Consider the following 14187-nt stretch of genomic DNA (forward strand, 5'->3'; position numbering starts at 1 on the left):
GTTGGTATTGTACAAAACTTCGTGGGTCTGATATTCGAATTACTTGCTACACATTTGTGTGGTCATTTTCTTGCAGAGATATGAACACGAGAATCCATGGACGTTCCGCATGTTCACATGGTGTGTGGGCCACACTTGTGATATAGCAGATGACTCGAGTCTTAAGTGGGAAAGGAAACTTACAATCGTACAGCTAATTGTACAACAACGCATCGTCACTTTCTCACACGTTGTGTGCGTACATTCGAGTGTTTGGCGCCCACCAGCCGTCCAGAATCGCTGCTATCGCCTCACCATCTGGAGCGGCAACATGTGTCCCCCAGCGTTGGCCCGTCCCCTTGTGTATGACGTCAGTGCCACTGACGTGCTTGTGTATTGTAGCAGATAGTACGCCGATCTACTGTCGCTACTTGTGTAGCTCATGAATAGTTTCATCGCTACACTTAGCTGTATTTCTAGGGGTAGTGTAATCGCAGGGTTCATTAAATAAGTATTTTCATTTCTCTAGTAGCTACCAACATTCGAAAGTAATTGCTACCATATGATATATGGGTCAAGTCATTGTCAGAGTCCTTCTGTAATCAGTGACGTAAATGTAAATTTAAAGATGGACATCGGTTCCTGTCGGACTCTGCCATGGCAGAATCTAGATAAACTGGGCTATACCGGGTGTCCTCTAAGACAATATATGGCAGTAATATGCATCATAATCTAGGCTAGTCTGAGTGGCCTCTGAGATACCATATGTCAATAATATGCAAGGTAATCTATGCTAGGTCGGGCGTCCTCTGGCACACAAATTCACTGACTCAATGTCGTTACAAGTTACACATAGTTGCCAGCTGCTGCTGTGAACATACATCGACGTGGGCGTGAGTGGGCGATGGCAACGTTTTAGGTCCCTGTTACGACGTGGGCTTCCTTGTGAAAACTGATCATACATCCATTAGCTCGCATCTGGCACGACCTCTGACGCAGCATACTTTAATTACCCGTTGGCGTATCTCGACAGATACCAAGTATATACTTACTATACAATAAGTTCATATACATATATGTATTGTACAATAGTTTGCATCCAAACATGCTGAAGTCGCTGATTGCGTATTACTTATGTATGCTACATGTATTCTTCTGCTGGGTGTCCCGTCCTCGACTCTCCGTACACTGTGCTTTCTGTGCTGTCATGTCGTGGTGTTTGTGGGGGTTGACGGGAGGTGCCTTAAGGCATTTCGCGCCAACGGTTCTCTATATAAATATTCCCATCAGAGATATGCTATTCAGGAGGTGTATATTTAGGTTTGTCCTTTACAACAAGACGGCCACTAAAGCGAGTGGCTGCATGCACTGGATCTATACGGCAACCGACACCGTTGGAATATTTATCTGCATGATTCATGTTGAAGCCACAGCAATTCAACCAATATCAAAAGGTTGAATCTCCAGTTTAGAAGGAGGGTCTGCATCACCTGGCTACACGGCTCCACATCACCTGGCTACACGGCTGCACATCACCTGGCTACAACGCTCCACATCACTTGGCTACAACGCTCCACATCACTTGGCTACAACGATCCACTTTACTTGGCTACAAAGCTCCACATCACTTGGCTACAACGTTCCACTTTACTTGGCTACAAAGCTCCACATCACTTGGCTACAACACTCCACTTTACTTGGCTACAGCGCTCCACATCACTTGGCTACAACACTCCACATCACTTGGTTACACGGTTGCACATCATTTGGTTACTGAGCTTGACCCCAAGGACTGTTGATAAATATGCGCCAGACAGACGTCGTTGTGTGGTTGAATACATTTGTGGTCATAGCATGCAGCAAAATGGACCAAACAGTAGGGACTGAGCCAGGGAGTATTGACTTATCAAGGCTGTTCTGGACAGACGACCAGATTGAGACTTTTCAGACCAAGGTTCTTCAGGGAAACCTGCCCCTTTACAGACTAGACTCTTCCAAGACACGCGTGTCTGCGGTTGTGCCTTGTGGGAGTTCAGAGACGCTTAACGTACGGGCAGCCAGTGCATGCGGAACAACAGACACCTACACCTGCTGTCAGACGTAAGTGATGAGTCTTTGAGACCTTGTACACGCCTTAAAAATATCCAAATTACCATCTTGGTCTCTGAGTAGACTAGGTTAGTTATAGGAAAGGCCAGACGTACACAACATGGGAGATACACAAGTATCCACACCAGGACGTGTTTCTTTGTAGTCCTATGGTACCCGTGCATAGAGCAGTCATACACATAACATAGATGAGTCATTAGCCTTAAGCTTCCCGTGCATAGAGCAGTCATACGCATGACATCAATGAGTCTGTAGCCTTTTAAAGCTCCCCGTGCATAGAGCAGTCATACACATAACATAGATGAGTCTGTAGCATTGAGCTTCCCGTGCATAGAGCAGTCATACACATAACATAGATGAGTCTGCAGCCTTGAGCTTCCCGTGCATAGAGCAGTCATTCACATGACATCAATGAGTCTGTAGCCTTGAGCTTCCCGTGCATAGAGCAGTCATACACATAACATAGATGAGTCTGAAGCCTTGAGCTTCCCGTGCATAGAGCAGTCATACGCATGACATCGATGAGTCTGTAGCCTTAAGCCTCCCGCGAGGCTTGTCATACACATCCCAACAGCAGTCTCTAGTTCTAATCGTTATTGAGTTTATCGTGAACCCTATGTATACTTTCTGTACTATCAGCGGTGGTTATCTGTTTGAACTAATACCACATTGTGGTAAACGCCGACAACTTGTACGCCCTAGACAAATGGGTTTTCCTCTATCATTCAACTGACATACTGTTCAACCGATTCACCTACTCAGGGATGTAGGTGGCCGCTATAGGAAGTGGGGATTTCACTGTCGAATATAGAAAGTTGTGATGTCAGTGGCGACTATAGGAATTTGCATAATTTAGTTGGATTGAATATTTAATATATATTCCGCACAACGCGTAGGGGTATGGGCTTACATTGAGGTGAGGACATTATGATATTAATAGTATTTGCTTTCAAGGAAATATTTAATTATATGCATTACAGGAAACATGCATAGTGTACAATGAAGTGTACATTCCCTGAAAATGTCATCTATTGCGTGTCATTACTGATAAAGTTTTTGCAGAGTGGTGCAAAGTTTCATTTTATATCATTTTATAGGTGGCTAATATGCTTTAAATTATATCCGATATGTCATGGCTTTTTATTTATTCCTGAGTTGACAATACTTACAAATATTATCTCATAACACCTTGGTTTACACATACTGTAAATTCATAGCCTGATTGGAAACATATACACTGTGTAGCTTCCTTCTCCACATTCAACCAGCCACGACCCACACCATGGGTAAGAAGCGTTACTACCATATGATGATATAAATCTGACAGCAATGTAAATATAACGAGCAATAATATGTGAAGAGATGTTACATACTTCAGTATGAGTTTTCCACAGTTGAGAAAAGTGATATTGTCATTGCAGTGAACAAAACACTTTGACAGAAATATTGTCGTACAAGAGTTACCTCCCCTCAAATTGTCTCCCTTTATCGAAAGTGTCTGGCCCGTAAACAAACTGTTGACTTCATGTTTACGTAAGTTCCACATTGACAAGGCAATATGATGGCGGAAGGCCATTTATGGAGTTAATATCACTTCATGCCGGTTGCTATTCTCTTGACAATGTTTAGTTATAAACAGTTAATTTCCAATTTAACTCGTAAATCGAAGCTGTTTGTTTTGCAAAGTCCATTTTTGTTACTTGACCAGTGTGTATTCTTTCACTTTCGCTTTCGTTTTCATATATATTTTCTTTTGTTAAAGATAATCATATCTATACGTATGATACAGAATACTTTTGTTTATATATTTTAAGATTTGCAAACACGAAGTTACGTTTTTAGTCACAAATACAAGGGGTGTCACACCCTGTGTGTTTTCCAGTAGACTACTCAAAAGTAGATAATAAATAGGATATTCCATGTGTCGAGGGTTACTCTCATCGAATAACGGGGGTGACGGAGATATTTTCCTCAATTTAGGATGCTATTGTAGATTAGATACCATGTTATGATAAATCTTTACCTCACGACCACGAAACACTGGAGTCAAACAACCCTGTCATAACCTTTTATCATACTTCCATATAAGAGTGATGAGATTTGATTGGTTCACGTGATCTTGATAAAATACTATGTATCCCGCCTTGAAGGGAAATAAACATCTCAGCGGGAGAATAAGTCCCTTATACCCCGCCACGAGTTAGACAGGCCGCACGTGGATGTCTGAGCAGAAACATAGATACCTTATATTCCGCTTTCTCCAAAAGTCACATGACACAGCACGAGTTATCATCAGCTCAATCGAACAGCAGTTTTCTTTCAATGTTTAATTTGTTTTAATTCTCTAAGAATCTCACATTAAAACATGTCGGCAAGATAAATTCATTGTAGAAGTATCCATCCGGGTACATTATAAGTTGTATCAGTATCATTCGGGGTACATGTGGTTTAATGTGTCCTGCGTTAGGTTTAATGTGTCCCGCGATAGGTTTTATACCACGAGTCGCCACCCTTCAAGAATCGTGACGGATCCCCGGATCGACGTACTTCTAAGGTTCAACAAACCTCCAAGATACAACCTACATCTCCAGATTGGCGCACCTGTAAGGATCAGCGAATCTCCAAGGATCGACACGCGATCGACGTACGATGAACCTCGACAGATCGACGCAATGCTCGAGATCGACGATCTCACACTGAGCGTTGTTCTTCCAGGGATCGGCGATCAGGAATCGGTCATCTTCTCATCATCTCTCACGGAGGGACGCTTCAGATTCAGAGGACAATCTTTATACTGATTCAAATAGACACTCGTCTAACTTTGCTCACACTTCGTCTTCCAATTACTTTACTCTCGCCTACGTGATTGGTCTTGTTATTATGACTAACATCTTCAACGCCGAAGTTTTCCATGGAACGCTGCGCTACTTAAAGCCTACGCAAACCTGAGGCATGATTGCCCTCAGAACATGAACTCCTTTCCACATGATGCGGGTACTTCCATAACACTGCTTACCCAGATTGCTATCCCTCTCCTTGACGATAGTTCCTCTGTTCATCGACACAGAGATAACCCTCGTCTACTGGCTTCTGCCAGTAGATGCACTTCCGCAAAAGCCACGCCTGGGACTCTCCTTCAGTGCTACATTCAGGTTCTCTGTCCCAGGCACGAGTTCAGATACATCCTACCTCGTGGAATCTTAATGATTTAACCTCCATCCCGGTGGAGTAACTTCAGTCTTTCCTACAAGCCATGACGTCAGGGTCCCTCAGTCAGGTCCTCCCACAGATGCAGTTACGTCGGCTTCTCTTCAGCCTACGACCTCGATGGTTTCTCCTTCTTCTGGAGCCGTTGCCAGAGAAACACTCCATAGATCTTCATGTCTCCCCTGGTTCCTTAGAATCCAGTTACGTTTTTGACTTGACTTGCGGATAAGCTCCAGCTCCCCAAGAGTACTTCGTCCGAAAGTTCTTTTGAATTATCATATTTCATTCGGTTCATTTTCACGGCCGCAACTACCAAGTGAACGTGCTCCTGTTTGGAAGCATGTCTATTTATCCGCCTCGCCGCCTCGTCACATTTGTACACGTTCTAGGCATCGTCGTCGAATCATACATCGACGGCTGCATTCAAGCCAGTGAAGATCCAGGCATCGTTCTCCAACATCTCAACTTCACACAGCGTCTTCTTCATCAACTCGGCAGGCTTGTCTACGCCAGAAAATCCGAGACGATCCCCACTCAACGTCTTCAGTTAATCAGGGCCCTGTTCGACACGCGCCTAAGCAAGATCTCCGTGCCCCAAGATGGTTGGGTGAGTATCCAACACCTTGTTCCATTGGCACTCAGACAGCCACTCCCTCTGTGTCAACGGCAACAACTTCTCGGTCTCCTGACGTCGGCACAAGGCTCTCACAATGAGAGGAATACACCATTCAGTGTTTTCCTAAACAGAACCTTCAGAACAACGATCGTCAGGTTTTTATTTCCCTACCAAATCACCACATCTCCAATGGTGGTTCGTACCGTCGAACGTCTGTGACGAAGTCTCTTTGCGGCCGTTTATCCCGACTCTACATCTCTTCATCAACGGCTCGACCAATGTTTGGGGAGTTCATTGTCAAGAGCTACCTGTGGCAGGGCGGTTGTCTGTCGAATCCATCTTCACATCAACAACTTAGAGTTCAAATCAGTGACTTTGGCAGCGTGCTTCCAGTCTGATGATGCAGTCGGACAACCTGTCCGTGGCTGGTACAGAAACAAGATGGCTCCAGCAAATGGATGCCACCACTGTCCCTAGCTCTCGATATCTGTCATCTGATCGACTCACTCAACATCCAAGTTCGAGCAAGACACATCTCCGGCGTCTCCAACATCATAGCCGACTCCCTGTGCCGACCCAACAGGCCGTCTCCAACTGAATGGCGTCTCCATCCCGTGATGTTTTTTGCCAGTTGTTTCTGTGCCCCGTCGATCTTTTCGCAACCCGACCCCGTGTCCTGCAGAAGATAGTATCCACCAGTCGCCTCACCCTGCATTTGGGAGTGTCCTATTGTCCAACTCGGAGGTAGAACAACATTCTTATCCTCGCAGACCGGAGATATCAACATCTATCACTATGGGTCGACCTTTTGGTTCAACTTCACTCCCAGCTGCTTCACAACCTAACCCTAACCCTAACCCTAACCCTTACCCTAACCTAACCCTAACCCTTACCCTAACCTTTACCCTAACCTAACCCTAACCCTTACCCTAACCTAACCTAACCCTAAACCTAACCTAACCTAACCTAACCTAACCTAACCTAACCTAACCTAACCTAACCTAACCTAACCTAACCTAACCTAACCTAACCTAACCTAACCCTTAACCTAACCTAACCTAACCTAACCTAACCTAACCTAACCTAACCTAACCTAACCTAACCTAACCTAACCTAACCTAACCTAACCTAACCTAACCTAACCCTAACCTAACCCTAACCTAACCCTAACCCATCAATCTGTGCGTTTGGCGCATTTACAGATATCCCTTTTTGCCAAGGGTTATTCCAGAAAGGTAGCCAAAACCATTTCGGAAGCTCATAGACCGTCAACCAAGGCCCTGTACGACCTTAGGAATGCCTTTGAGGCTTTCTGTCGCGCGAGTGATATTTCAACATCGAAATCGCTACTGCTTCTCCACAAGGAATTGTTAATACCTTCATCAACTCCGGTCCTTCCATAAGCTTAAGGGTTCTACCTTACCTACGTATCTTGCTGCGATTAATTCCGTTGTCGCTTCTACAATGGGCGCAAAGGTATCTACTGTTACGGAAGTGCAATCCTTAATTCGGTCTTACAAGTTGGCGGACCAGTCATCTCGATTCTATTTATACGTCAGGTAAAAACGGGTTTACGTTGTGTTCGAGATCAAAGCAGATATATAGTGACTGCATGCACCGGACTAATGCCGATTTTATAGTGCTACCCAAGTTAGATACCCCACTCATATACAGTACACAATTCCGAGCCGACCAGTTGGTTAACATAGCCAGGCATGCAGGTCATTCACCAAGCAACATCAAGATGTTAATGTCATTCAATAACATCATCATGCTATCACACCATTAGTGTTCCTTGACATCTTCACGGGCAGGTAGAATTTGTGTTGTGCAGGACCATGCAGTTGATACAGCCGACGACGGTGACGGGGTTACTGGACCACCGCAAATACAACGTCACATCCACCGTCGACGGCGTGCAGATACTACATATAGGCACATGTTCCAGGTGAGTTGACGGCGTGCAGATACTACATATAGGCACATGTTCCAGGTGAGTTGACGGCGTACAGATACTACATATAGGCACATGTTCCAGGTGAGTTGACGGCGTGCAGATACTACATATAGGCACATGTTCCAGGTGAGTTGACGGCGTACAGATACTACATATAGGCACATGTTCCAGGTGAGTTGACGGCGTGCAGATACTACATATAGGCACATGTTCCAGGTGAGTTGACGGCGTACAGATACTACATATAGGCACATGTTCCAGGTGAGTTGACGGCGTACAGATACTACATATAGGCACATGTTCCAGGTGAGTTGACGGCGTGCAGATACTACATATAGGCACATGTTCCAGGTGAGTTGACGGCGTACAGATACTACATATAGGCACATGTTCCAGGTGAGTTGACGGCGTACAGATACTACATATAGGCACATGTTCCAGGTGAGTTGACGGCGTGCAGATACTACATATAGGCACATGTTCCAGGTGAGTTGACGGCGTGCAGATACTACATATAGGCACATGTTCCAGGTGAGTTGACGGCGTACAGATACTACATATAGGCACATGTTCCAGGTGAGTTGACGGCGTGCAGATACTACATATAGGCACATGTTCCAGGTGAGTTGACGGCGTGCAGATACTACATATAGGTACATGTTCCAAGTGAGTTGACGGCGTGCAGATACTACATATAGGCACATGTTCCAGGTGAGTTGACGGCGTACAGATACTACATATAGGCACATGTTCCAGGTGAGTTGACGGCGTGCAGATACTACATATAGGCACATGTTCCAGGTGAGTTGACGGCGTACAGATACTACATATAGGCACATGTTCCAGGTGAGTTGACGGCGTACAGATACTACATATAGGCACATGTTCCAGGTGAGTTGACGGCGTACAGATACTACATATAGGCACATGTTCCAGGTGAGTTGACGGCGTGCAGATACTACATATAGGCACATGTTCCAGGTGAGTTGACGGCGTGCAGATACTACATATAGGCACATGTTCCAGGTGAGTTGACGGCGTACAGATACTACATATAGGCACATGTTCCAGGTGAGTTGACGGCGTGCAGATACTACATATAGGCACATGTTCCAGGTGAGTTGACGGCGTGCAGATACTACATATAGGTACATGTTCCAAGTGAGTTGACGGCGTGCAGATACTACATATAGGCACATGTTCCAGGTGAGTTGACGGCGTACAGATACTACATATAGGCACATGTTCCAGGTGAGTTGACGGCGTGCAGATACTACATATAGGCACATGTTCCAGGTGAGTTGACGGCGTACAGATACTACATATAGGCACATGTTCCAGGTGAGTTGACGGCGTGCAGATACTACATATAGGCACATGTTCCAGGTGAGTTGACGGCGTGCAGATACTACATATATGTACATGTTCCAAGTGAGTTGACGGCGTGCAGATACTACATATAGGCACATGTTCCAGGTGAGTTGACGGCGTACAGATACTACATATAGGCACATGTTCCAGGTGAGTTGACGGCGTGCAGATACTACATATAGGCACATGTTCCAGGTGAGTTGACGGCGCGCAGATACTACATATAGGTACATGTTCCAAGTGAGTTGACGGCGTGCAGATACTGATACGAGATGACATGTTATTTTAACAGGAAAACGTCGCATTTTCACTATTTTACTTGTCTGATTTCACACGTCTGAGTCTGAAAACCACAGTGTCAATCTAGACAGAGTGAAGGCGTGAATATAGTTTTACGCCGCTTTTAGCAATATTCCAGCAATATCCCGGCTTGGGGCTCCAAAAATGGGCTTCACACATTTTACCAACAATCTAGTCAGAAAGAAGTAGTATTTGAGTGTAATATACTGTTTTCAGGTGAATAGAGAATTTCGTTACTAAATAAATAATAATGTTTATTGATTCCATCATATACAGTCTGTTTTATGTGCCACTCGCTATATTTAATGACACGTAGTAAATCCCGGTATCTGTCAAAGAGTGCCACGGGTCACATGGAGGTATGATTTAATTCTGTGTTTAATTCAGTGAGGGTCAAGCCTGCAGTGTCGGCGGTGTGTGTCACCAGGAAAACCGTATCTCCTGGGTTCTGGTCACAACAGGCGAGTTCATTCCGGTGGAGGTACCCAATCACTGCGTGTGTGTCTTTACCTGAAACAGAGAGAATACCTCCCCCTGACGCATCCCTACCTACCTGCAACACACCTTTACTTACACCACACCGTCCACTGTACGCCCTGGCTCCCCCTCACATACACCTACCTACACCACTCTGTCCATTGTACGCCCTGACTCCCCCTCACATACACCTACCTACACCACTCCGTCCACTGTACGCCCTGACTCCCCCTCACATACACCTACCGACAACACTCTGTCCACTGTACGCCCTTACTCCCCCTCACATACACCTACCTACACCACTCCGTCCACTGTACGCCTTGATTCCCCCTAACATACACCTACCTACACCACTCCGGCCACTGTACGCCCTGACTCCCCCTCACATACACCTACCTACACCACTCCGTCCACTGTACGCCCTGACTCCCCCTAACACACCCACACCTACCTACACCACACCGTCCACTGTACGCCCTGACTCCCCCTCACTCACACCTACCTACACCACTCCGGCCACTGTACGCCTTGATTCCCCCTAACATACACCTACCTACACCACTCCGTCCACTGTACGCCTTGATTCCCCCTAACATACACCTACCTACACCACTCCGTCCACTGTACGCCTTGATTCCCCCTCGCCTGCATCACCTACCTACACCACTCCGTCCACTGTACGCCCTGACTCCCCCTCACATACACCTACCTACACCACTCCGTCCACTGTACGCCTTGATTCCCCCTAACATACACCTACCTACACCACTCCGTCCACTGTACGCCCTGACTCCCCCTCACCCCCATCTACCAACAACACGTCGTCCACTGTACGCCCTGACACCCCCTCACCTTCACCTACCTACACCACTCCGTCCACTCTGCGCTCTGACTCCCCCTCACCCCCATCTACCAACAACACGTCGTCCACTGTACGCCCTGACACCCCCTCACCTTCACCTACCTACAACACGCCGTCTACTGTACGCCCTGACTCCCCCTCGCCTGCATCACCTACAACACGCCGTCTACTGTACGCCCTGACTCCCCCTCACACACACCTACCTACACCACGCCGTCCACTGTACGCCTTGATTCCCCCTAACATACACCTACCTACACCACTCCGTCCACTCTGCGCTCTGACTCCCCCTCACCCACACCTACCTACACCACTCCGTCCACTGTACGCCTTGATTCCCCCTAACATACACCTACCTACACCACTCCGTCCACTCTGCGCTCTGACTCCCCCTCACCCACACCTACCAACAACACGTCGTCCACTGTACGCCCTGACACCCCCTCACCTTCACCTACCTACAACACGCCGTCTACTGTACGCCCTGACTCCCCCTCGCCTGCACCTACCTACAACACGCCGTCTACTGTACGCCCTGACTCCCCCTCGCCTGCACCTACCTACAACACGCCGTCTACTGTACGCCCTGACTCCCCTCACACACACCTACCTACACCACGCCGTCCACTGTACGCCCTGACTCCCCCTAACACACCCACACCTACCTACAACACACCGTCTACTGTACGCCCTGACTCCCCCTCACACACACCTACCTACACCACGCCGTCCACTGTACGCCCTGACTCCCCCTAACACACCCACACCTACCTACAACACACCGTCTACTGTACGCCCTGACTCCCCAATACCCACAACAACCTACACCAATCCGTCTACTGTACGCCCTGACTGCCCTTCACTCACACCAACAACATGACGTCCACTGTACGCCCTGACTCCCCCTCACTCACATCTACCTACAACACGCCGTCCACTGTACGCCCTGATTCCCCCTCACTCACACCTACCTACAACACGCCGTCAACTGTACGCCCTGACTCCCCCATACCCACAACAACCTACAACACGCCGTCCACTGTACGCCCTGACTCCCCCTCACTCACACCTACAACACGACGTCCACTGTACGCCCTGATTCCCCCTCACTCACATCTACAACACGCCGTCCACTGTACCCCTTTTCTGTCTCGCACTCAGAAGTATTCATCTGTAAATGTGGATAACTGTACTGAAAACGTGTATTCTCGATAGAAAATAAAATCAGTGAAATTGTCAATGTCCTTCCTCTCGTTCTGTCCTTGAAATACCCCATGTACACTCTATCTGCCATTCAGTACTCGCAATATTTGCTCACTAACATGCATTATTGAAACGCGTCATTCATTCGTTCAGTGTAAACATATATATATTTGTATGGTTAACATTGACAACACAGGACGTACTTCGCCCTGATCCTATCACATATGAACTTCCATAAGCTCAGCACGCTCATTACAAGTTTTCACAAAACACCATCAGAAAATATTTTGGTCGTTTCGGAGTCAGTATACTGTGTATGAGTGTTATGCATGTTTAATCTCAGTGGGCTAGCACTATAAAATCGGCACTAGTCCGGACTGGTACAAGCAGCCACACACGCGCGGGCGTAGATTTCCATTTCACCTTAGGTATGAAAGTAAGTGTATTTATAGATGATAGGCTATGCTACATCATGTTGACGACAGGGGCGAGGACTAACGATTACTCTTCACACTGCATCAGAAATGCGAATTCATCAACTGCAGCCATGTTAACAAAATGTGGATTAACTGGAGAGGATTGATGAAATAATTCCGATCTTATATCAGAGTTGAATTCACAGGTAACTGAAACATAAGATTTATCTTCGACATTGCTACATTATCTTCTACGCCGCTTTCAACAGTATCATAGTCGTATCACGGCGTGTCAGCTTAATGTGGGAGGAAAGGTCTCAGGCGTTTACCTCTTCAGTGAAACCCATGAGCACGGGATGGTGCTGATAAACCTAGAAACATAATCGGGGCGAATCGTGATTCGAACCCACAATCATAAGTTTATGGCGTGCCCAAGGGACGCAACTCTACACAGAAAATCACGGCGCCATCCGTCATGCCAGAGTGCTGCGGTAGGACCTATTCCAAATATTCGGTGCATATATAGTATGAGGTGAATGGCCTATAGTTAAACATCCGAAATATTCTTATTACCATTCCATAAATTTCATAATGAATAGTGGTCAATCTTTCCTTACCAACTTTGGGAGAAGACCCCACAACCCTTTCTTGATGCAGCCGGACATTTGCTGAAACTTGGTTAGATTAATTAACTTTATAAACTTCATGAAATTAAAAACTTAGTGCTATGAATTTCCCAGTTGTGTCTCATAGCTATTAAATTCGTCAACAATGTTTGTGAAAAACGTATGTAAAAACTGTTTTGCATGTGAGTTGAACTTGTATTATTGTTTATGTCGTTCATTTAACTCAATGCTTTTCAATTTTGCTGAAATAATGTCAACATTATCAACTCAATGTTTTTTTACATTTGTAATATTGAGTGAAATAAAGTCAGTATTATTTACTAAGTGCTTTAATATTTTGTTGAAACAATGTCGACATTATCAACTCAAAGTTTTTAACTTACGATTAGCCGCCAACACTAGAGTAACGCTTGACCAACAGGGAGGACTCGTAATTGTCAAAAGAATTCAATCGCGCACAGAAGAAGAAGATATTAATTCTCATGACTCACAAGTTGACAAGCAGAACATTTACACACGGTAATAAGACAATAGTTAGTTCAGCATACGCAGTCAACATTTAAAGAGGCACTAATCTCTGGCTTCTTCTCGTCTGTCCGACACTGCCCGCTGAGGCTCACCAGCTGCTGTGAGTCGATTTGCTCGCTAACGCAACTGAGCGTGACAAGAGACAGGGTTATCGTTTGTAAGGACAGCGTAAATCAACTTCGAGGCAATATCTGTTTTACGCATTTTTGAACACTGATTGGTTACCCGTGATGTATGAAGACTTCGAAAAAGGGCGCATGTTAGTTAATTTCTTGAGCCTAAACAAACACACAAAAAGAACGGTGGAAGCTCATCGGAAGTTCTTATTTGAAAATACCCCAGATGGTTATGGTTTAATAAGAATAAAACGTATCCCTGAAGTGAAAGCATTTTCGGATTTCGGATTGCGTGGATAATACGATTGCTACTCCCTTATTGTTGTCATTCACTTGAACCTCATTTAATGGATTTATTACAGGTGTCACAGAGTGACTTAACTGCACTCTGGACAACGCAATGTTAAAGAATTGTAG

At 45.8% G+C, this 14187-nt stretch overlaps 1 protein-coding gene across 1 annotated transcript; it reads left to right on the plus strand.

The window, feature by feature from the left end:
• Positions 1 to 1523: 1523 nt before the first annotated feature.
• Positions 1524 to 12121, plus strand: LOC125384451. The gene is made up of 3 exons (XM_048403730.1): positions 1524 to 2079; positions 7746 to 7859; positions 9927 to 12121. Exons 1-3 carry the CDS (start codon positions 1784 to 1786, stop codon positions 10051 to 10053), a joined length of 537 nt encoding a protein of 178 aa, XP_048259687.1. The 5' UTR covers positions 1524 to 1783; the 3' UTR covers positions 10054 to 12121.
• The last annotated feature ends 2066 nt before the right edge of the window (positions 12122 to 14187 follow it).

Source organism: Haliotis rufescens, unplaced genomic scaffold (genome assembly GCF_023055435.1).
Source record: "Haliotis rufescens isolate VD_foot unplaced genomic scaffold, xgHalRufe1.0.p SCAF_1, whole genome shotgun sequence".
NCBI classification, from domain to species: Eukaryota; Metazoa; Mollusca; class Gastropoda; order Lepetellida; family Haliotidae; genus Haliotis; species Haliotis rufescens.